The 22,907-nt window shown below is 42.1% G+C and overlaps 2 protein-coding genes across 18 annotated transcripts in view; one reads left to right on the top strand and one right to left on the bottom strand.

Moving 5' to 3' along the window:
- The first annotated feature begins 3,385 nt into the window (after positions 1-3,385).
- Positions 3,386-14,461, top strand: RNF146 (ring finger protein 146). 12 transcript variants are annotated; one of them, XM_053937463.1, is made up of 4 exons: positions 3,855-4,088; positions 7,781-7,845; positions 9,016-9,172; positions 12,688-14,461. In XM_053937463.1, the coding sequence occupies exon 4, from the start codon at positions 12,689-12,691 to the stop codon at positions 13,739-13,741; it is 1,053 nt and encodes a 350-aa protein (XP_053793438.1). In that variant the 5' UTR covers positions 3,855-4,088; positions 7,781-7,845; positions 9,016-9,172; position 12,688; the 3' UTR covers positions 13,742-14,461. The 12 variants fall into 12 exon arrangements, with proteins under 12 accessions (XP_053793439.1, XP_053793447.1, XP_053793442.1 ...); XM_053937461.1 differs by lacking the exon at positions 3,855-4,088 and adding an exon at positions 4,104-4,473; XM_053937469.1 differs by lacking the exons at positions 3,855-4,088; positions 7,781-7,845 and adding exons at positions 7,974-8,005; positions 11,883-12,078.
- A 3,873-nt stretch (positions 14,462-18,334) lies between these two features.
- ECHDC1 (ethylmalonyl-CoA decarboxylase 1) overlaps positions 18,335-22,907 on the bottom strand; it is a 40,786-nt gene continuing 36,213 nt past the window's right edge. For all 6 annotated transcript variants that reach the window (XM_053937453.1, XM_053937459.1, XM_053937456.1 and 3 more), the window contains one exon: positions 18,335-19,786. In XM_053937453.1, coding sequence (XP_053793428.1) covers positions 19,381-19,786 — 406 coding nt within the window. In that variant the 3' untranslated portion in view covers positions 18,335-19,380. The remainder of the gene's footprint in view (positions 19,787-22,907) is intronic.

Below are 22,907 nucleotides of genomic sequence, written 5' to 3'. Positions count from 1 at the left end.
AATTTAGTGGTGAGCAAAAGACATAAATTTCACAGTGATGACATTGTAGACAGCAATGAAAATCCACAAGGAGAAACATAGCAGACAACAAAAATGGGAAGTAAGTAGATGTAGAAAAGGTACATTTGAGGAGGCTTCAACTGTAACAGACAGGTACATAGTAACAGGCATAGAAAAAGCAATCAGTGGAATGAATAGGTTGTGTCCATGCCAAAAACAGAAACACAAAAAAAGATGTTTAAATAATACCTGTTCTGACTGAAACAGGGGCTGGTAATATGGATTGATAACCATGTGGGGAACATTTTAGAAGGTGTATTACCGGAACTGATCCCCTTATTGCAATCTATTCAACTAGATACCCCTTCATGGTCCTTATTCCCTTAGTCTAGTAAGGTGCAATGCATTTAATTCTTTGGTTACTATCTTTGGCACTGTCTGATATTCCTTTGATTGCCATGCTTGCTCCATAACTCATGGAGTATAAAATAAAATCTTTCTTTCACAAGCACATTTTCTCAGTCTATCTGCAGCTGCAGTGAAACTCACAAGCCTATCCACACACAGCCACAGACTTCTTTTTTACTAAGTACAGTCTTCCCAAGATGTTGCCTTTCTTACAAAGCTGCATGCAGTCTGAGTAGCTTTGCCTGAACTCTTTAGATCACTTAAGAGCACAAGCCTGCTTTCTTTTTTTAGGTCAGATTCTAACAGAAACCGACAGGAATTTGGCCTCAATAGCTTCCACAGGATCAAGGTTTGGTTCAGTAAAGGATTAAGGCTATTGTTGCTGAGCCCACACTACCAGTAAGAGACCTTTCCTTTTCCCTAAACTCTATTATTTGACTCAGCCTCACACAGAACTATCTAAACAGAACATATGTTACCATGTAAATGCTTGTCCTTGGATGCAAACATGTCACATTTATTAAAACCAATGCAAATTTTGGGTAGGCTTTTCTGAACGTTTAGAAAATAATGCGTGATTCAATGAAATGCATTTCTTTGTAGGTACACAGTTTGTGCTAATTGGGAGTGGGGCTGCTGTGAGCCTTATCCCCCAGTGGGCTGCAGCTGTGAAAAGCAGGTGAACAGCATTGGAAGCAATGAGCCATGGAGTGCCCATGTGCACTGACCAATCACCAAAGGGAACAGAGGGCACACAGGTGCAATGCATGGAGGGGTATAAAAGGTCAGGCTAAAGAACAAGAAGGGTAAACATTTGCTATGTTCTGGGATGATATGATGTTATGCTGTATGGGCAGGCACCTGAAGTTGTCTGATGTGGTAAGGTGTTACTCTCAATGGGTGAATGTTAAAGCCTTCTGAAATTATATGGTGATACTCTGTGTATTGTAGCTGTCTCCACTGCAACATTTCTTCTAGTATTCCAGATTACACTTAGAATTTAGTATTTTTAGAGTTTTCATCTCTTATGTTTTCTGATGCTTGTGATTTCCATGGGTTTAAAAATCAAAAAGAGCAGCCAAACAGTAGATTAATTTTAACAAGCCCTTGGGTAGACAGTTTGCACCTTGAAGCATTTAGTTTTCTATTTAGGTGCAATGAGTACCTGGACGCACAGTCCCTTTCCCCATCTAAATACCATTCTAGCCTAAATGATATGTGGATTACTATTTCCCATCCTGCTTTATTAAAATATTAATATAGCAGGCTTCTCGATTGACAACAGCAGGTGGCACAGGTTTTCTCCCTGCACCTCGCCTACAGGAGCAGCTCAGTTTTGGGATAATCTGACCCCCTGCAGTTATAGCTGGGTCTTGTTGAGGTCCATCTCCACCTATGGGTGACCACCTCTGCAGCTGCCCCAGCACGGCTGGGCATAGAAGCATGACTGTCAAGCCACCTAAATTTTCAGGCAAAAAATGAGTTGCAGTTTCCCTGTACTGCAGAATATGCTTCTGGAAAGGCCAGCAACTGTTCGTACCTCCCGCTGAATCCACTGTCTGGCCTCCTTGGGAGAGTGGACAAGGGCAACTGCAACCTGCCTTCGCATTAGTCAGAGCTGTGCAAGTTCATCTCCCCCAGCACTGCCACCAGGCACTTGAACAATGAATCCCAAGGAAGCATGCCTGCCTACTTTTTCTGGTCAGAAAGCTCCAGGTAATACACACACTGAGGCTTCCACCACTTCCAGACCTTTCATCTCTGATGTATTTGGTTTGTGTGGCAGGGGCTTGGGGAGGGGGCTACAGTAAGAAGCTCCCAGAAGGCTCCCCTGTGACTGACAGAGCCAATGCCAGACAGCTCCAAGATGGACCCACTGCTGGCCAAGGGTCAGCCTATCAGTGACAGGGGTAGTGCCTGTGGGATAATAGATATAAGGGGAAAAAGTCCGTACAACAACTTCAACTGAAGAGTGGAATGAAAATTAGAGCAACAACTCTGCAGAGCCCAAGACCAATGAAGAAGGAGGAGGAGCTGCTCCAGGCGCCGGAGCAGAGATTCCCCTGCAGCCCCTGGTGCATGGTGAGGCAGCTGTGCCCCTGCAGCCCAGGGAGGTCCATGGGGGAGCAGAGATCCACCACAGCCCAGGGAGGACCCCATGGCAGAACAGGTGGGTGCCCAAAGGAGGCTGTGACCCTGTGGGAAGCCTGTGCTGGAGCAGGCTCCTGTAAGGATCTGTGGCCCCATGGAGAGAGGAGCCCACACCAGAGCAGGTTTGCTGGCAGGACTTGAGACCGAGGGGGCACCCGCTGGAGCAGGCTGTTCCTGAAGGGCTGCATCCCAAAAATCAAGACTGGGAAGCCAAAAATCAGCTTGGAAAGAAAGGAAGGCAAGGATAGTGTTTTTAGATTTGGGTTTGTCATGATCCTGCTCTGATTTGACTGGTACCAAATTCATTTCCCCACGTCAAGATTCTTTTGCCCACGACGGCAATTCGTGAGTGATCTCATCCGGTCCCGATCTCGACCCACGAGGTTCTCGTTATATTGCCCCACCCCTGCCAAGCTGCGGAGGGCAGTGCCAGGACGGCTTTAGAGAGCACCTAAAGCCACGGTCAGCCCGCCACAAGGCGGCACGACCTGGGCAGGGGGTCCGGGAAGGGGACACCCATGTGTGAGGCGGGGCCCTCCCGACCGCCTGGCAAGGCTCCCCCGCAAGGCACCCGCCGCCGGCCACGTCCACTTCCCCTCAGCCCGGGTGGCGCCCGAGCCGCGCGGGGCCGCCGTGACGCCGCCACAGCGCTGCCGCGCGGCCGGGGCGGTGCCTCCCCGCGGCATCACGCGCGCGGCCCCGCCCCCGCGGCGAGCAGGGCCGGGCCCGCCCCGCCCCTGGCCCCGCCCCCACCGCGGCGGCGTCACAGTGGCGCGTTCGGCCGCCCCGGCCCGCGCGTGACGTCGGCTCGTCCCGCGGTCCCGGCGGCGGGGCCGGAGGGAGCGGCAGGTGGCGGCGGGCGGAGGGAGCGGGCCCGAGCGGAGCTGAGCGGCGCGGGCCGGCCCGGCGGGTGAGTCCCCGCGCCGGCCGCCGCGGGCGCGCCCGAGCTGGAGCAGTCGGGGGAGGCGGTGGTGGCGGCGGCGGCCTCGGCCACCAAAGGCCGCTCCGACAGCGCCCCCTGCGCGGCCACCTGGGGCCGGGGCGGCGCTGCCGCCCCTCTCCCCTCCGCCGCCCGCCGAGCTGGAGCGGGCACCGCGGCCTTCCCGCGCGGGTGAGTGCCCTGAACAAAAGGCCGGCTGAGCCGGCCTGAGCCGAGCGAGGGGCGGCCGCCCGGCGGGCAGAGCCCTGCCCGGTATTGTTTTGGCGGCGGGGAGGGTGGGGGTGTCGCCCGCCGCCGCCCCGCCCGCGGGATCACGTGCCGGGTGTCGGGGCCGCGGCGGCAGAGCCCTGTCGGGAGCCCTTCCCGGGGCCCCGCACGGAGAAGCTGGGAGGGAGAGCCGGGACCGCCGGCCAAGCTCCCGGTCCCTCCTGCCGGGCCAGGCTCCCTTCCGCGGAGCCGTGTCCCTACAGGAGGCGGCGCCCCGATGCCGGTGCGAGGCGAGGTGCGCGCAGAGTGCCTGACCGGGCCCGGACTTCGGCTGGACTCGATGACCGGAGGTCTTTTCCAACCGAATTGATTCTGTGGTTCTGTGAGTCGAGGGTTTCGTTGTGCTGGGCATTAAAATAGGTCAGGAGCATTAGCCGTGGCGGTGTCACGCGTGGCGGAATCCCCTGGCCGAGCCGGCGCAGCGCTCTAATTCCCAGGGCGATGTGCCGCGCGTGAGTGTGTGCCTTCTCCCCTGCGGATGTCCCCGCTGTGCCCGGCCGGCCTCGGTCACTGCCGCCGGCGGCGTGAGCGGAGCGACACGGGCGGTCACGGGAGCGCAGCACCCAGACAGAAGTAACTAAGTGTTCCTAATGGAAGTGCTTTTGTCTCTTTGTGCTTGACGGCCTCGGCTCAAGTGTTTGCTTTGCATCCCTTCGGAATGTTGAAAGGGGACGTGAAATGGGAAAACGGGTCCCGCTTTTGACGCGGTACGTGTTGCTGCCACTGAAAAACTGTTGTAAAATATTAACTAAACGCGAGATTTTTGTACGGACAAGACGATCGGAATGGTGAAATAGTTAAATTGAAACTGTGGGGGGTTTTAATCTTAGTACAGCTTTTCAGTGATATGCCTGAGAAACGCTGTAGGTTTTGTTGTTGGTGCGTAATATACAGTATTATATTAACAGTTATAAGGAGGAGTAGGGAGCAGAGCTTTAAAACGTTTTGCTTCTACCAGGTCTGTAATACTAAAAATCCAGTCCTTCTTGCTTTGTTAGCTCCTGCCTCTGGATGGTGGGCTACTCAAAAATAGATTCTGAAGCATCTCTAGAAATGCAGTACCAAAAATTAGAGTGTGTCATAGTATTGAAGACATGCTGAAATCTGAATCATTTGAATAAATGAATTTTGAATAAATCTTAAATATTGAACGTTTTTGCAAGAACTTGCTTTATAGTCTTGTGTGTTTAATACTGTAGTTTCTTTCCAAGTCTGATGAAGTGCCAGTTGTTTAAATTGCTATAACACAAAATCTGTAGTGAGTGGAAAAAAAGTTTGTTCTTCTTTCCTTCAAAATATATTGCATCAATTTAGATATAATTGAATTGTTGTTTATTTAAAGAGTTGGAATTGCAGTATTTTTATAGCCTATTGAATAGTGAGTCTCTGGAAAAGTCCTCATATTGAAATTGATTTTTTTTTCTCGCTTCTCTGCATGTTAATCAAGTCTATATATATATATATATATACACACGAAGAGATGTCCCTGTTCTTATTTGAGTTTCTGAAGCATTGGTAACTTAAGATGAACCAGTTTCTATTTCATTTTTTGCACACTTTTGATTTTGAGTGAGAAATGAACATTTTTCTTTGTTAAATAGATTGAAATAGGATATATGCTCAAAATCTAAGACCGCTGCTCCAGTTGTAGCATAGGGAACAACCTCATTTTCAATACATGTAGCATTTTAATACTGAAATGGCTGACTGTTCTGCACTTGACTATTCTTCTATGATTCAATTCCAAGTGTACATATAAATGTTGGGGTTTACTAATATGCAATAGCCAACAATAAGGAATGAGAGGCATCTTGAAGCCTCATCACAATTAGCAATTCCTGAGAATATTCTAAGTTTAAGAAACAGATAGAAAAAAGTAGGCAAGCACAGGAAACAGTGAGGTTATTTACTTGTTGTGCTATCCAGTGCCAGGGACAGTTTTAAATGTATCTGATGAGACTCAGTACCTTGAGCTGGTAGTGTATTGACACTAGAAGACCATCAGACCAGAGAGTGATTTTTCTCATTAAATAAAACAGCTACCTTCTTTCTTCCCACACTGTCTGGCTCATGGTTACTTATGGGGAAGGGCAGAATTAAGGGGATAATTTTTCCCCACTTGCCCACCAATTGAGTTAAAAATTAGGGAGCTTGATGGAAAAAAATCCAAATATTTAATTCTTGTGAAAGAATACTGTAATTCTGCTGAGTTTTCAAGGGGAGAAATTATGATTTTGTGATAGCTATTTTAAAATAATCTGTATGGAGTTGCAGTATTCCTAGATTTCTGTTATTTGAAGTAGGACTCATATAATAGTTTTTGGCTGATGTTTCTTGAATTCACCAGTGTTGCACTTGCGTGTTTTTAAAAAGCTAAGATTTTACTTACAGAGGAAGCTTAAGACTATAGGTAACTCTTCATCACTATATAGGAGCTGGCTTCCTAAATATGTATGCTTCTGATTTTAGTTTCGGTGGTTGGTTGGTTGTTAGTTGCAGGGGGTGGGGGGCAGTTTGTAATTGTTGCTGTTTTTTTTTTCCCCAAATGAAAAGGAATAAGGGTGGAAAAATAGATAACAGTGCTGGGCCTGATAATTTAGTGGGTCTCATAATTTAACAAGCACAGTTGGCTGAACTAACTAGAAATGGTTTCATTCTATCTTGACCTAGTGAAAGTTTAACATTGCTCTTAAGGAGAACCTGAAGTAATTTTGGGAGATAGGTCTGGTAGGAAGTTCACCACTTCAAATTCTGAAAGTGTGGAAGAAGTGGACATGATTTCTCCCAGTAAGAGAGACTTTCAAAGGGACAAAGAGAACAGTTCCATGCTGGTTCTAGTTTGGATGGGGATGGTCCTGATCAGTGACATTGTCTTTCTGTCTGTTGCATCTTTGAAGTTTCAAAATCAGTATGTGATAGGATGCAGGTCTTTAGGAAGGGATATCTGCAGGTTGCTGCAGATAGCGTAACACCTCGTAGTACAGGAAAAAGAGAAAATTAATTGCTAAGTATAGAGCACAGCCTTTACCCAGGTCACTTCAGAGGAGGAGTCTTCATCCAAGAAGGGGTATGTGTGTGTAACCACTAGTATTTGTAGTCCATTTAGTAGAATTTTCAAGACTGGCTTATTAAATAAGTAGCAATGTCATGAAATGTAGAGGTTACTTGATGTCAGTGTGTGAACTAGTTCTTTTCAAGACCTTTGCTGCAGTTGGAAGGTTGCCTTATTACAATCTTGTAATTATGCCTTCCTTGGATTCTAGTTATAATTACATATCTTGAATATGTGTATGCATTTTTATTTACTAAGAAATCTCTGAGAACTGACCCAGCCTTTTTCTGGCATTTCCACATAGCATTTGGTTTTATGATGTGCTACCTCTAGTACTGCATTATGAGAGGGAGAAGATAAAAGGCTTCAGGTGATACCTATTGAAGTAACAGAAAGCCAGCTCCCAAGATGAAGGACTAGATACCACACCCAGAGCATCAAGCTTGTTGCAGCTGTCTCTTTGATCATAGAAAACATAGTAGCTTGTCTCAGTGGATTAGTAGAGCCACAATTCTGATGCAATTGCTGCTCTTGGTTTCAGATTGATGTGTGAATAAAGGAAATCTGCTAGAACTATGAAGGGAGAAAAGGTGTGGATAGTCTTGTTAATATTTGCATTTTTCCTTTGGAGCTTATTCTAAAAATAGCTGTACAAAATGTTACATGGAGCTCAGCTATAAAGAAATAACATACTTGAGTAATGCTTCATGCACTGAAGTTATCTGAACACTAATATTATTAATGATAACTATTTGATCATTTGATGAAGGACTATAGCACAGAACACTGTAATATTCCATGTTCTTTCAGGGACTTACCACTCCTTGACTTTACTCAACTCTTACATGTCTGCTCTGCACTGTATTTATGCTGAAATGATTCTTTCCTTAAACAAATTGAAATCAAAGAGGTGACATTCTCAGGTCTACTTCAAATCATTTCTATATTATAATGTTTTGCAGCAACTGGAAAGTGTAGTCCAAGATGTTTGAGAACCATCCAGAAAGCTACAGACCAGAAGGAAGAGGTGATTCTGTGGCTTATCTGTCTTTTTACAGAGGAACCACTGAAAGTGGTTCTCTTAGGTCAAGACCTTCGTGTTTAGATTGTGAGAATGCAAGAGTGATGGTCTCCCTTCCCTTTCTGAGTTTGCAGATTCCTACTTCCCTGCTGTAGGAACTTTTAAGGTATTTGTTAGACACTTAGTGATTATTATGTTCATGTGAAGTGACTTGGCTCAGATTCTGGTTGGTGGCATTCACCAGATATATTGCGACTGACATCATCTGCTAGCCTAAAGAGGGGTATATTACCTGTGAGGTGTGGAGGCTAAGTTGCATCCTTGTCCTCTTTTTTAGAGATCATATGCACTGTTTCCATTGTTGAACCTTGGAGCCCATCAGGACATTTTAAAGAAATAGAGGAAGGTCCTAATTAACTTTTGTTAATTGTTTACCTTGGTAGGTATTAAATGTTTGTTTATAAGCTGGTATGAGGACATACAAATGTAGATTTATAAAGAAGAAAGTACTGAGTGGTTCTGAGGTTCATTCATTAAATGGATGCAATGATCTATGTAAAAGAGTGTGAGGATTCAAGGCTCTGAACCTTGGAATATGAAGAGGAAAATTTCTGCTTGAAATATGGAGGAGACCTGGGGGAAATCAGCTGTTCGTGTGCTCTGCTTTATCCTCAAGCTTCTGATAGTAGTCTGTGTCAGGACAAGACACATGGCTAGGTGGTCCTTTGGGATCATATGATACAGATAGAAACTATCAGGAAGCCATTGTGACTTTCTAAATTTCCTAAATATAAGGGATCATTTATTAGAGATTAAATTTGCATAAACATAACATGCTCCCAACTTTGGTCTTGTTTCTCCTTTTGTGTTACTCCTTTTGTGAGGTCACTTTATGGAAATGAGCAATTAACTTACTATAGTAAAAAATAATTGCCTTTTATAATGCTTAAAAAAGATGATTTGTTTGAGCCAGACATCTGAATAAAAACTGTGGATCAAAATTGATGGTTACAAAAAATAAAACAGAAGTCCAGTGATAGTTTTATTGAAAATAACATGCATCAGGTAAATAAAAGCATAGTAATTTCCTTTCTGTAACAGAACCATGGCATTGTACTTTGCTTGCTCGTACCTCTGGACAACATTGTAATGGTGGTATTATTTGCTTTCTGTTAGTTTGCAGAGAAGCTGAAATGCTGTAGTGTACCACTGAGCAGGACAAGTCAGGAATGAGCCAGCCTTGGGAAGGAGGACCTGCCATCCTAGCTGGGGATGTTTGAAGAGAGGACATTTCAGTCTTGTGGCATGCTTCAGTAGAAATTACTAAGCAAAAGTAAGCTGTTATTTTGTTAATGAACTTAAACATGTCAGCTCCTTGATGGACTGCTTAGTTGCAGTTATAATTTGACCTGGAATTTGAAGTGGTTTTGTGGGAATTTACATTTTCTTCTATTAGAGTCCAAGAAGGCCTGAGGTCTTTTCATGTAATTGTTACACATCTCCTCTTCCATACTTCATGTATTGATGAAGGCCCCATAGCTTAAAAATTAACTGTATTATTTAATACTACAAATTAAAACCACAAGAGGTGGGATCTTGCAAGATTTTTACTAATTCTGTCTCAGTTGGTTTAGGCTGTATTTATTAAAATGCAGAGTTCAGCTTTTTTTTTGGTCCCTTATTTATACCTGAACTGAGGATCTAAATACTTAAAATTATTTTTAGAATTATTCCTCGAGTTTAGTTAATTCTTAGTCAGTAGTCAAGAATATGATTTTCCATGATGCCATGAGAGTTTTAAAGGGAACCCAATCCCCCCAAAACCGAGCTTTCCTATTTGATAACAGTTCTGATATAAAGCCTGTTTTGATTGAACCTTATTATAAAATATTATTTTTAATTTCAGGAAAAATACTGTGTGGTCAGTTTTATTTAATTCTTAGTAAAATGAAGTTGCAGTGGAAATGCTTCCACAGCCATAACATAGCAGAATAGCAGTCCAAGATGTTTGTCCTTGGTTCTGAAGGATTACCTCTTCAGTAAAAACCTATGTGTACATCCTCCTACCAGCTTATAAACAAACTCCATGACCTAGATTTGGTATTAAAAAGGTAAATAAAAAAAAAAAAGATTTATTAGCATCATGCTTTAAAAACAAAAAGTGAGACAGAGTCTGTAGTTGATATAAATCTTCAAGTGCATAATTGTCCTGCAATCTGAGCTCATGCAACTGCAGTTGTGCTTATCGTATCAGAGTTTTATGTTCCTGCATAGCACTTTTAGAGATCAGGGTTTGCTCCTCCAGCTCTATTAATTTTATACATAACATTTTCCTTAGAGTCATTAAAAATCAAATAGGAAGTAAAAAAAAAAAAAAAAAAAAAAACATTTACTCCTTTTCATATCCTGCATTATTATCTTGGAACTAGTAAGGAACCAAAGATCCCTCAAATTAATGGGCAACCTAATGAGCACAGTTCAAATGTTAGCATTTTTTGCTTTCCGTAAACAGGTGAGAACTTTTAATTCTTCTTTTAGTTTACCTCAGGGTAAACTCTCTTTACTTTAGCTCATGGTATCACAATTTGGTTTGTCAAAGTGCATTGCCTTTTTGATCCCTGCATTGCATTTTAATCACCTCCAAAATCTTAATTATGATAGGTGACTTGTATAGAAGTTACTTACCTACAGGTTGTTTTAATCTTTTACTCTGAAAAGGATAATTTTATAAAGGATATTCAGGGAGAAGCATCCTTTTGTAAAACTGTAGCATGGAAGTAAAAATCTGCTGCTGTGCTTTTTTGCATTGTACTGTCTCATTGTGGGGGCACTTAAAAATTAAGATCCTTTCCCTCTGCCATGGTTAGCACAAATTAATAAACAAATGGATTTCTCTTTCAGCTCTTCTGTTGTGAAATGATGGTTTGGTTGTGTTTGTGGTATTCTGAAATCTCAACAGACTTCATTCTCCCCTTTTTCTAATAAGTTTCTTGGTATAAACCCCTACATTTGCTATAAAAATCTGTTGCAAAATACATCCTCAGAACTGCGAGGCTTTCAAAAAGCAACTTGTTCACAACATTGTTAGAATGGCTCTCACAGGTGTGTACTGCACAGTAAAATCACAATTGCCAGCTGGTGGGTAATGCTGTGTGTGTATCTGGCATGCTGATTTAAGAGCTGTTATGCAGATTGGTCATTAATCTCAGAAAAAGAAATTCAGATATGAAACTGAAACATAGATGGGTACAATTTTGTGCTGCTTCAGGAAAAAGTATTGGAGCTGTAGAGCTTTTAAAAGAATTATTTGATAAAAAAAGGATTAAAGAGGCATTGGTCTTTCAAGAGGAAGTTTTAGTGATAGAAGGGAACAGACAGCATAGAGAAAAATGTTTTACGTAAATAGCACATGATATATTATTGTAAAGATAAATATAGACACTGAAGCATAGGTTTTTGTTTAATCTCAGCATATATTTATAAGATTTTTAAAACAGTGGAAGCTTTTACAGCAATACTAGGCATTTTGTTAGAAATGTGTATAACATTAGAACAGGCTGTCCAGGGAGCCTGTGGTATTTCCATCCTTGCAGATTTCAAAAAAACTCAGCTAGACAAATTGACAGCTAGTCTAATCTAGTATTGGTGTTGGTGCCATCTGGAGCAGGAGACTGGACTAGGTGACTCTAAAGGTCCCTTCTGGTCCGCATGCTTGTTGTAGTTTTGCATTAACAATTCCTAGCTGCCTGTACAATGACTACTTTCACTGAAAGGCTGTTTTGTTGAATATCAGTCTTGAAGTTTCTTGGGGATTTTTAATAAAAAAGGCACCTTTTTAGGCCCCATTCCCCTCCCTCATTTGGTATCTGGTATTTGGTTTTGATTGTTAATAAATAAAAGGAAACAGAAACAGACCATGAAAGATTGCCATGGCAAAAATGTAGTTGAGAAGGCATTTGCATATTTAGGCTGGAATTTTTCAATTGCTTAAGTCCTACACAATGACAAAGTGATGAAGTTTTGCATTCCCCATTCTCTTACAGTTACAAAATCGTATTTAATAACAGAAATAAGATATGGCCAGAGAAAGTAAAGGCAATGACTTCACAAGCCAGTCAAGTCAGAGTTGTGTGTCTTCTGCAATACACTGCTGCTTCTGCTGGTCTGCAGTGATTCCTTTCAAGAGGCACTTGCATATATCAGGGAGTTCACTTAATGTTTAAGAAAAAGGAGTCCAAGGTATCTTCTGAAAAGGCCACCTCAGTTTTCAAATCTGGTTCTTTCTGCAGCCCTGTGATTGTTCTGAGCTCAGTTTTAGGGTAGTGTACTGTGGTACATGGGAACTAAGAAACAGAGTGGGGGAACTCTTCAGCTAGGTGCTGCTTATTTTCTATTGTGTAAACCTAGTCTGAGATACTGTTCAGGAAATCCCTTAATCAAACAGATGATCACCAAGTAGTCTGAAGAGAGATTATTTAAGTTCAATTTGCAGCTATGTCACCTCTTGAGGAAAGAACCATAAGTTCTTTACATTTCCTGAGGAGCCACCCAAGTAACTGGTTGGCTGAAGGTTCATTAATCAACTCTACTTCAGGGAATGAACAGAGGAAATTCCAAACTTTGTTTTCTGACTTGGTATGTTAACATGCTGCAAATTAAACAGATAAAAGGTTGATCAGCAAAAGAAATTTTCCCAGTACTCAATGTAGTTTGTCACCTCAGAAAACAGTAACTTACCTTAATTTGAAGTCAGCATCTCATTGTGTGGATGTTGAGGTGAAATGTGATGCAAGGTGCTAGTTTAAGTTGACCTAATAAACTGATTTAAATTTCTTTGATCCTCTGCAGGATGGCTGGCTGTGGTGAAATAGATCATTCGATCAATATGCTTCCCACAAACAGGAAGACAAATGAGTCATGTACCAATGCAGCACCTTCCCTGCAAGTCCCTGAATGTGCTATCTGTCTGCAAACGTGTGTCCATCCAGTAAGTCTGCCCTGTAAACATGTTTTCTGCTATCTGTGTGTTAAGGGCGCTTCTTGGCTTGGGAAACGATGCGCACTCTGCCGGCAGGAGATTCCTGAGGATTTTCTTGACAAGCCAACCTTATTGTCACCCGAAGAACTCAAAGCAGCAAGCAGAGGCAATGGAGAATATGCTTGGTACTATGAAGGTAGAAATGGCTGGTGGCAGTATGATGAACGTACCAGCAGAGAGCTGGAAGATGCCTTTTCCAAGGGTAAAAAGAGCACTGAAATGCTAATTGCTGGTTTTTTATACGTGGCAGACCTTGAAAATATGGTTCAGTATAGGAGAAACGAGCATGGGCGTCGCAGAAAAATAAAACGGGACATAATAGATATACCAAAGAAGGGAGTGGCTGGGCTGAGGCTGGACTGTGACACCGTCAACCTGGCACGAGAGAGCTCCGCTGACGGTGCGGACAGCACACTGACTCCAGGGGCTGCAGCTGTGCAGCCTCTAGCATCCATTTCTGTGAGGCCCCTACCAGCACTAGATGGTCAGCTCGTGAGCCCTTCAACGCCATCACCTGATGCAAGCAATTCTCTAGAGAACTCTTTTTCCCACTTACAAATAAATGGAGACAGTATGGCTGAAAGGAGTCACAGGGGAGAGGGAGAAGAAGACCACGAATCATCATCTTCTGGTAGGGTGCCAGCCCCCGACACCTCTGTTGAGGAGACCGAATCGGATGCCAGCAGCGACAGCGAGGATGTGTCTGCCCACCTTCAGCAACACCCGTCCTCTGGTCAGCAGAGACACTTGAGTGCTGGTGCAAGCCAGGCAGGAGCAGATAGACCAGGGGCAGGGGGCGGGGTGGCAAACACAAGTGTAAGATCTAGAAGGCCAGATGGACAGTGCACAGTCACTGAAGTTTAAATCTAGAGCCATGTGAAAAAAATACTCAGTTGTACTATTTTCTGTAAATTTTCTGTCCACATTGGCATTGCACTCAAACCTAGCAGTGTGTTTGGTGGGAGGGTGGGGTGAAGGGGAGAAAACAGATTTGGCCTGTTTTAACTTAAGTCTCTTAACATGTCTCAGCTGGAAGACTCTTTAACTCTAGGAAACTGGGTTGTCCTGTTAATGGTTTAAAAGCTGTTTAGCAATGCCCAGTTTTCTTGAAAATGTCTTGTGTTTATTTTGTAGCATTTTCCCCTTGAAGATACTCTATTCCTTTTTGGCCAATGTATATCTACTGTACAAAATGAATTGTCTTCATTATCTGACTGTTGCATTAAGTGTCTTACTACTTTCTGCATGGATTGATGTATGAAAAGAACACTTAAGCTATGTGGAATCAGGCAAGGTGTTGGGTGTGAGCAGGATGCTTAATTTAATGTGAGAAAATAGATGTGAGTTTGGAGTTAAAATGTGTTTTTACTAGACAAGAGCAATCATTTACCTTCTTTCAATGGAAATGTAAAAATGCTGTTAACTTGTGTTGCAAATCCTTACCTTTACACTCTCCATGGCTTTTTCACTGGCTTTGCCATCTAGTCCTTGTAGTTTTGTTTTTTGAGATCTTTCTTGATCTGTCTTGTTTTTGTTACAGAAGTTATTATTTAATAAAACTACATTTTATCAGTAACAATCTCAGATATATTTCCAGTTTAATTGAACTTCACTGAAGGAATTTCAAATAAAATTATCAAAAAACAGCTTCCCGTGTTTACCAGAAGGGAGAACTAGTTCTGAGTGGCATCCTGACATTCTTGCATTCCTGACTGGCTGCCTCTCAAACACAACGCTGTAGGCGTATCGTCTTTTACTGAAAAATCGTGAGTTGCAAGCTTAATACTCACACAGACATCTGAAGAGCTGATTAACTCACTTCACTGTTGATGGCAGGCAGAAGTATCACACACAGCCTTATTTTAACAAATGTTGATAAGAAAGTTTTTAAAACAAATGTTTTTAAGAAATGCTGATAAAAGAGAATAAGTTATCAAAGTTGATCCTATAACAAAGGACATGGATATTAAGGACTGTAGTGCTGTTCATATGTTCATAGCAAAACTATGGTGGCAGCACAGAAACGTTAGTTTTGTGCTTGTATTAGCAGTGTAGGAGCTGCATTTCAACAGACTTCTGAATGTTAGAAGCCAGATCTTGAGAAACACAGCTTGTCTTTTATCTCTCTGTCAGTTCTTTAACATTTTTTTCAGACTGAGAAACAGCATTAGTTGATTCTGGACTTTATTTTAAAATAAAGCTAATTATACTCCAATTCTTAGTATATATATCTCAGAATAGTAAGGGACAGTGGCTGATAGGCATTACTGATCTTAAGACAAAAGTTGCTTTAAGGAAACAACCCTTTGAAGGGAATCAAAAAAGCTGACTTTTAAAAATGGTAGACTTAAACATCTATTATGTTCTTCTTACTCTAATGATGGTTGACATATCTGATCTTGGAAAAAGTTGTGTCCCTCCTCTGCTGCCTACAGGTGAGATCAGTGGGTCAGGAAAGTGCAGGCAATACTAGAATAAGGAAGATTTCCTCCATTCTCAGCTAGGAGTAAATGCTCTTGATCACAGGTTTTTACCATCATCTTCCAGTCCCATAAGGAAATACGCATATTACTTGGACTCCAGGAAGGAAACTGGACGGAATGTTTTTTTCTGTTAGCTGCTAGCTGTCTTATTCTGTAATTTGAGTTAGTATACAGTGGCTCTAACCTAAGTATGAGTTTTGGTGCAAAAGCCTTCACTAAGAACACTTCAGCTATGAGCACACACTTCATGTGAGAGTATGGGTTGAAAAAAGCAAGAAAGAAAACAGAGGAACATGACTCACTATATACTCAATTTTAGGATTTACAGCCCAGTCTACAAATAATTCTGTCAGTGATTATCCTTGGGGTTTTTGACCCAAGAGAGAGTTCAGCCCCATACCTGTGATGCTGCTTTTGGGTCCTGCTGGCTGACTGCAGCTGTGAAACACTAAAATTAGTTAAAGTAAGGCTGGTGAAACCTTAATAACCAGCCACAGTAGCAACTGCACTCCCCAGATCAAGCTAGAGAAAAGTAGCAACTGATAGTTCCCATCTTATATTTAAACCATTACTTTCAGTAGGAAATAGATTCTCTGTCCATTTTAGCAAAGCCACAGCCATACTGCATTATGTGGTTGAATGTAATTCCATGCACTAAGTGATTTTCACCTTGTGCAGCATAGCCAGAAAAATGCACAAAGGACCAGAATGGAAAATGAAAAAGAAAATTTAAACACTATAAAATCTACAGCATTTCATTATTTCCAGAACAGATAACCACAGATACAGGAATCCTATTTCATGGCTCAAAAAAAAAAAAAAAAAAAATTAAAAAAAAATAGGGAACCAAGCATTCTGCAAGAACACCTTGCTTATCTAGATGGACCATCTGGTAAATATATTTCTATCAGCAGCAATTAAGATAGAAGTATCTGTATTGCTAAAAGTGATCTCCAATATCCAACACCTTTACAAGCTTGGTACAGAATCCACACAGACATTTCACAAAGTAATAGGAAACTTAGTTGATGAGGAAGCTGGCAAACTAGCCCCTAGGAAATACAAAAGCTGGTATGTTATTTAATTAGGAGACTGGGACAATCAATTTTGATGTTTCTAATTTATTTTGTGCATTTAGTGCTTGTTTGTTTTTAAGCCATTTCAGAAGGGGAAAAAACCCCTGAGATGAAGTTTGACATCTTTAATAATTGTAAAGAAAATACAAACATTCATCAACTGCTGGTTAAAGATATTTGTTACTTTAAGATGATCAGAAAGTATTCTGTGAAATAAAGCATTTAGCTTTCAAATGGGCAAAATGGGATTCCATTTCATCTCAGTCTGGAACTTTCATCCTAGCACTCATGCTAACTTAGCTGGGCTGGTTTTTGTATGAAGGACTCTACTTACTTTTAGAAGAAAATAAGCCAGAGAATATGGCATTAGACTACTCACAAAATCCTTGATCACAACCTGTAATATCTTCAGAATGTCCTGTAGCTATGCTTGGCATATTTATGATACAAGCAAAATGTGTTTCTATAACCCTCTCTGAAGCTGTTCTGAATGTTTCTTGGTGTGTAATAGTTAATTATTTGTCCTATTTTCTTAGAAGCAAGCAAACATTGGTCTTTGATACAAATCAGAGAGGGTGGCTGGGAAAATACATTTGCTGAAATAAGAATTAAGCTCATTGTCTATAAATCAAAATGGAAAGAGATCCCCCAGAGGTGTACTTACCATTCACTAACTGCCAGCACAGATCTGGTTCAAAATGTGAAAGAAACCAGATTCTGCCTTTGTCCTGCAATTTCTTCCCTCTCAAATTTCTATAACCCAGTACACAGACTACACTCAGGAGCCTAATACGCCAAAGAAAAAAAAATTCAAGGGTCTTACTCAGGTTCTAAGTAATTTTCACATCAATTTTGAAAACAGTAACAGTATTAGTAATGGCACATTCATTCTTGCTAAAAGCAAAGACATAATCAGTTGCCCTTTAAAACATTTTTTTTTTTTGACTCACAACAACATTATGTGCTATTGCTTCTAAAAGCTGGATGAGTATGGACTGGAGTGTGCCTTGAAGGTTCAGTGATGCTGCAGTCTGGAATCCCTCATAAGTCTTGAGAAACTTCATGAAAAACAGAACAGCTTCACTACTAAACAGTCAAGTGCTGCCTGATTATACTAAAGCTTTTCTGAAGTAACAGTTTTGAAGTTCTTTAGGGAATGGGAAAGAATCCAGCTACACAGGAGTAACCACTGGGCTACTGGATAAAAAGGAGCTGGGGGAGAAAGGTACAAACCAAAACACTACTCTCTTCCCCATGTTCTCATTCCTGTCTCTTCTCTAACCTGAAAGGGAAAATTGAGCTTTATTTTTGGGGAAGAGAAATTTGAAATCTTCAATAGTGCTTCAGATATTAAGGCAAAGGTGTGGGATCAACAGGTTGGAGGTAAGTTCCTTACCTTCTCTGAGATGCCAACTCAAAACACATCCCTTTCCTCAGCATTTCTCTTGGTTGCTTCAGGCTATATTCATTTCTGTGAAAACCACACAGTAAAATATCCCCAGGAGATCACAGAATCTGCTCAAAACTTGCAGAATCTTAACAGGCAATGCAAACCTAACTACCAACATTGATTTGTCCCCAAGTCCTCAAACATATGTAGTTACCTCACTGTCTAAAACTCAGGACTCCTGCCACACTAGAAAGCATAACATGGATTTCCATCCAAGGTACTGCCTTCTTTTCTTAAGGGAGTTTGTTCCATGATCTCAAGCCAGTTATGCCTGGTCAGAGCACATCAGTGAAGAATCCACATCAGTGGCACAGAGCCCAGAGCTTCCTTCCTTACATGCTCCCACAGAGTACTTAGGTCCTTGGCTCAGATCTCAGTCCCTGCTGGATTTAGAGGCAAGTGCATCCGAACCAACAGTACAGGAAACTCTCAGTCACAGATATGTCTGTATGGTTTTGCTCTCACAGATGTTTATTTTTAAAGCAGGCACTCTGTGTCAGTTTCTAATTTCTAAAGGGAAAAGCTTCCCCACTGAGTTATCCAATTACTCGCATAGTCATTGGCATGAAGTGGAGACTGAGTTCCAAACCTTCTAGTCAGCCCAAATATACCCTACCAGTAAAAAGGCATTGAAGAAAGACATAGACATATCCACTCACATCTTACCAGAATGCTGAAGTACTCACATCACCCGGTCACCTAAGAACAAACCTTTTCAGGGCATGATACATCATAGCCTTCCAAGATTTCAACTAGATTCTGTGTAAAGAACCAGGCCAGCAGCTTTGCACAGGTACAGGATATGGGAACATGCAGATGCATGTGTGTGTAGTTGATTCCTTGAGCAGTGAGAAGACACCAAAATACATTTAAAAGCCTGAATCAGTGATAGTGAATGAGTGCTAGAAGCTTCTCAGCAACTCAAAGCTTCTCCTGTAAAAGCACCATTAAAATTGAAGGATACTTTCTCAGCAATTGCACAAAGAACTAACTAGAATGAAAAAATAAAAGCTATCCTCCCACTAGTAATCTTTTTTTCCAAGCTGCTTAAAGAGCGTATTTGATAAAATATGAGTTCCCCAACTGGTCTCATGTTGGGGAACTCATATTTTGCAGCTTTAGATGCACCTGTTCCACAAATGAATAAATGTCATATCTTTCAAGTAATTAATTTTCATACTAGTTAAAAAAAAACAAAACACCAAATAAAATAATCTTCAGCCTCATTCCAAATGAATTATAGTTCTATTTTCAGCACAGCATTTACCTTTACATAGTAATTTTACTAATCTCGATTCAGTGGGTGATTAGGACAGTAGAGAATCTGCCTGGGACTTCCCTGTAGTTGCACACCAAATATGCCTGTCTGACCTAAATGGCAGGAATGTTAATGCCATTTTAAAGGGACAAGACCTTAAATGATTCAGCTTAACGGCTGCTTTACTGAAAGCTTTGTTTGCAAAAAGGTCAAGCCCATTTCTTATGCATAAACCATCATTTATGTTTTGGTCTTCTAACCAATGCCTCCAAATTGGCAGGCCCACCCCATACAGTTCCAAGAATGTCCTTCTCTGTCCTTAGGGCAGCTTCCAATGGGAGCTCTCTTCCTGCTGCCACCACCTTTTTCACAGCCCGAATGACAGCGGCCGGACCCTCTGTGTACCGACTCAGCCAGGCCCGGGCCTCTCCCAGCGCTCTGGTTTCGTCGGAGGACAGCAGCGTCTCCTCGGAGAGCCCCAGGCTCAGCGCTCTCTCGGGGTCCACCCGGGCAGCCCCGCCCAGCAGCTGCAGGGCTGCCCCGCTGCCCACGATCCGCACCAGCCGGGCACCTCCTCCCCAGCCTGGCACCAGGCCCATGTGCTTGTGGACAAACCGAATTTCACTGCCAGGCGTCATCAACCTGTCAACGAAGAACACACAGAGGTCAATCCATGCATTGACTTTTGTTTTCAGCTCGATGGCCCTTAATTTTCTATTTTCTCCTCCCCTCTGCTTCCAAAGGCTGATACAACTTGACAGCGTGTTCATTACAGCCAGAGCTGGAGTATCTTAATTTTTACATCACATGGTGCCATAACTGCAGCTTTTGGCCCTTCTCAAAATTAGATACATATGCTGCTACAAGTAAAGATTCTTAGTGCCCATACTGATACATCTAATAAGTTCTAAAAAGTGTTGAAAACAGAACTGCAGACAGAGGATTGCATTTATTCACAGTGTGACAGTGCCTTGCTAATTCATTCATAAACCAAGAGGGTATTGGGTAAAACCCAAGCAAACTAATGTACAAAACATTTCTCAAGAGGATGGATGTGGTCTCACTACTGATCTGAACTGGGGAGGTTCTGTCAGCACCATGGTGATTACAAAATGGGTGGGGCTTTTTTGTTCCAGATTTTAGAGATCCACGTGAGTTTGAGCTCTAATTGCTCATTGCCAAAATGGTAATCAGGATGGATGCTCAACTTATGGCTCCCAATGCACAATAGAATTGCTTTCTATTTATGCCTGCAATGTGTAGTAGAATTGCTCCCCTCTACCAGGTAAGTAATATTCCTTTCCAAAGATGTCACATCTTTCTTTTCTACACTTCTTTTCTATAGCTTCTCACCTCCTTTACTTAAGAACTCATCCTAGGGCTCATTAAGCTATCTCCCTGAAGGAGCTCTGCTGCAGCAGATTGCTCTGTCTTCACACAGTGGTCACACTGACACACGTTAGGTTAGTGGAAAAAAACCTCTATAAATAGAAACACACAGAAAAGATGTACAGAAACAGACCAGTGCTCGCTCTTTCTCAAAGTGATGTTCAGCAGTGTGGTTGCTTGCTGCTGATTGTAAGGCAAAGGATGGGAATTACACTTGTGAAGTGGATTAGCTTCTACTTCAAGCACTAATTGGCTTTTTGAAGACAAATCTTGTAATACTGAGGTCTACACAAAAGTCTGTTTCCTAACCATGCAGTTTTCAATAGCGAAAATACCGAGGTGAGCAGCTTTGAAAAGGGGACAAAAAGGAAAATCTTTAAAAATGCAACTACTTCTAGGAACTCACTGTTCTCACATCTGCTTAGTTATTGTTAATTGTATGTTTGCTTGGTTGCCTTATTCTTAACCAGAGCACCATCAGCATTCATGCCACACTGTACAGCATCAGAATTGAAGAGCTTACGCTTTATCCCAGATCCAGCACAATGCACAAAAGCAACAGCTGACGGGCCAGATTGCATGAAAGCCTTTTTGTAGAGATAGCAGGGGAAGGTTGTGTGACAAAAGGAAGACAGCAGAGTATTGCAGGGGAGGAAAGGCTTTAAGCTAACATTATCAAGTACTTCCAGACCCAGCAAATCCCAGGGAGCTCAGGTCTCTTCTCTCAAAAGAATGATTCTGCAAGTATTCCAGAACTCCTTTACTTGCTCAGCTTACTCTGCAATTTGCTCACACCCAGTGTCTCACTGGAAAAGCAATAATGAAAACATTATTAAGGGTTTAATTCTAGCTGTGCCAAGTGATGTGAGGCACTAGAAAAGAAAGGGTCATAGGCAGTGGGCATCTGATGCTAGACAACCTGTACGCAGTCTCACAGGACAGCCAGCACAGGTCCGGGAGGCCAAGTTGCACTTGTATATTGAATCTGAGATTGTTTCAGACAACGTTAAATATGTGGGAAGGGCTGTGTTTCCCTGCAGCGTTTTCACCCCCCTCAATGAAAATGGAACCAAACACAGTGAAAGTAAACCACTGACAGCTTAACTCACAGAGAGACTGCGAGGCTGCAGCTTCCAGAACCTCACTGGGATTCATGTCTTTCCACAATGCTCATTTGAACAAGCTCCACAAAAGATACTGAGATAAGTGGTAGTCAGTGGAAGGTGTAACTGTAGTATTGGACTGCCTTCAGGCTTATGAAAGGTATCTTTGGTTTTTCAGACTTTTCAACTATGAATCCTCTCCTGAAGTCACACCATTGCTTACAGAAACCACCCACCATACTCGGTTAGATTTATCACTCGCTTGCAATCCCCATACCCCAGAAAGCAATGCAGACCTGAGCTCATGTCTGAAGAGGCAGAAGCAGCTGCCAAGCCAGCCTGGGATCAGCCTCTGAATGCCACTAGCTGCAGCCTTGCGTACGTATTTCCCTTTTTATTGCATGACAGGTATTGGGTCTACCTTCTGAGACATGACAGATCTGATCTCCCATTAAAAGAATTTATGTAAGAAAAGCACATCAAGCATTACTTAACATAAAGAGGCAGATGGGAAAAAGCTGGAAAGACCAAAGCACCATTGCTGTGCTGTTTATACCTTATTCGACCAGTACTGGCCCTGAGACAGAGTAGTAGATAAATACAAAAAAACCCTGATTTCAACAGTTCATCTGTTTTTGTCTTTCATGTTGAAGGAATTAAAATCTGGGTCCCCTGTATCACAAGGGAAGGTCATATTGCTAGTCCCCTACACATATGCCTTCCCTGCCCTAATAAAGAAAATCTGTTGCACGACAGTACTGAAAAAAATATTTATTCAATGTAATTAATGTACAAAGTGACAGAAGACCTTACAGTAAGCGGGGAAATATCCTTCAGAAATGTGAAGGCTAGCAAAATCCTCACAATTTAGATTGGAAATAAGAGGTTAAGGTAATATAAGTCCCAAAGTGCAGGTGAAACCTTCTTTGAGAACATTTTATTTCCGTGTTACAAATACTACAACGCCCCTAGGAGGAAAGCACAGTCACCATGGGCCACATCCAATTTTGTGTTAGTCATCTAAAGCAAACGAGCTACAGCAAATGTTGCTACCGTACATTTTAAAATGCTCTCAGCTGCACTAAATGTTACAAATCCTCCACCTTTGATCTGAGGATTCCTCCATTCTGTGACATCTCATTGCACCCACAAACAACTGACTGTCACATTGCATCTCATCACATCACTGGCAATGCATGTGAGAAGAAACCTTGCTTGTTATTAACATTACAGACTAACAAATCCCACCCTTATAAAGGTACCTTGCTCCC

Source organism: Vidua chalybeata, chromosome 3 (genome assembly GCF_026979565.1).
Source record: "Vidua chalybeata isolate OUT-0048 chromosome 3, bVidCha1 merged haplotype, whole genome shotgun sequence".
Taxonomy (NCBI): Eukaryota; Metazoa; Chordata; class Aves; order Passeriformes; family Viduidae; genus Vidua; species Vidua chalybeata.
Note: the sequence above shows the minus strand (reverse complement) of the source record. Positions and strands in the feature narration are given on the sequence as shown.

Bases quoted from the DNA above. Each gene is read 5' to 3' on its own strand.
- RNF146 (XM_053937460.1), top strand. From the start codon at position 4,445: ATGGGAAAACGGGTCCCGCTTTTGACGCG. The intron at 4,474-12,687 runs GTACGTGTTGCT...GATCCTCTGCAG, and splicing joins CGGGTCCCGCTTTTGACGCG to GATGGCTGGCTGTGGTGAAA.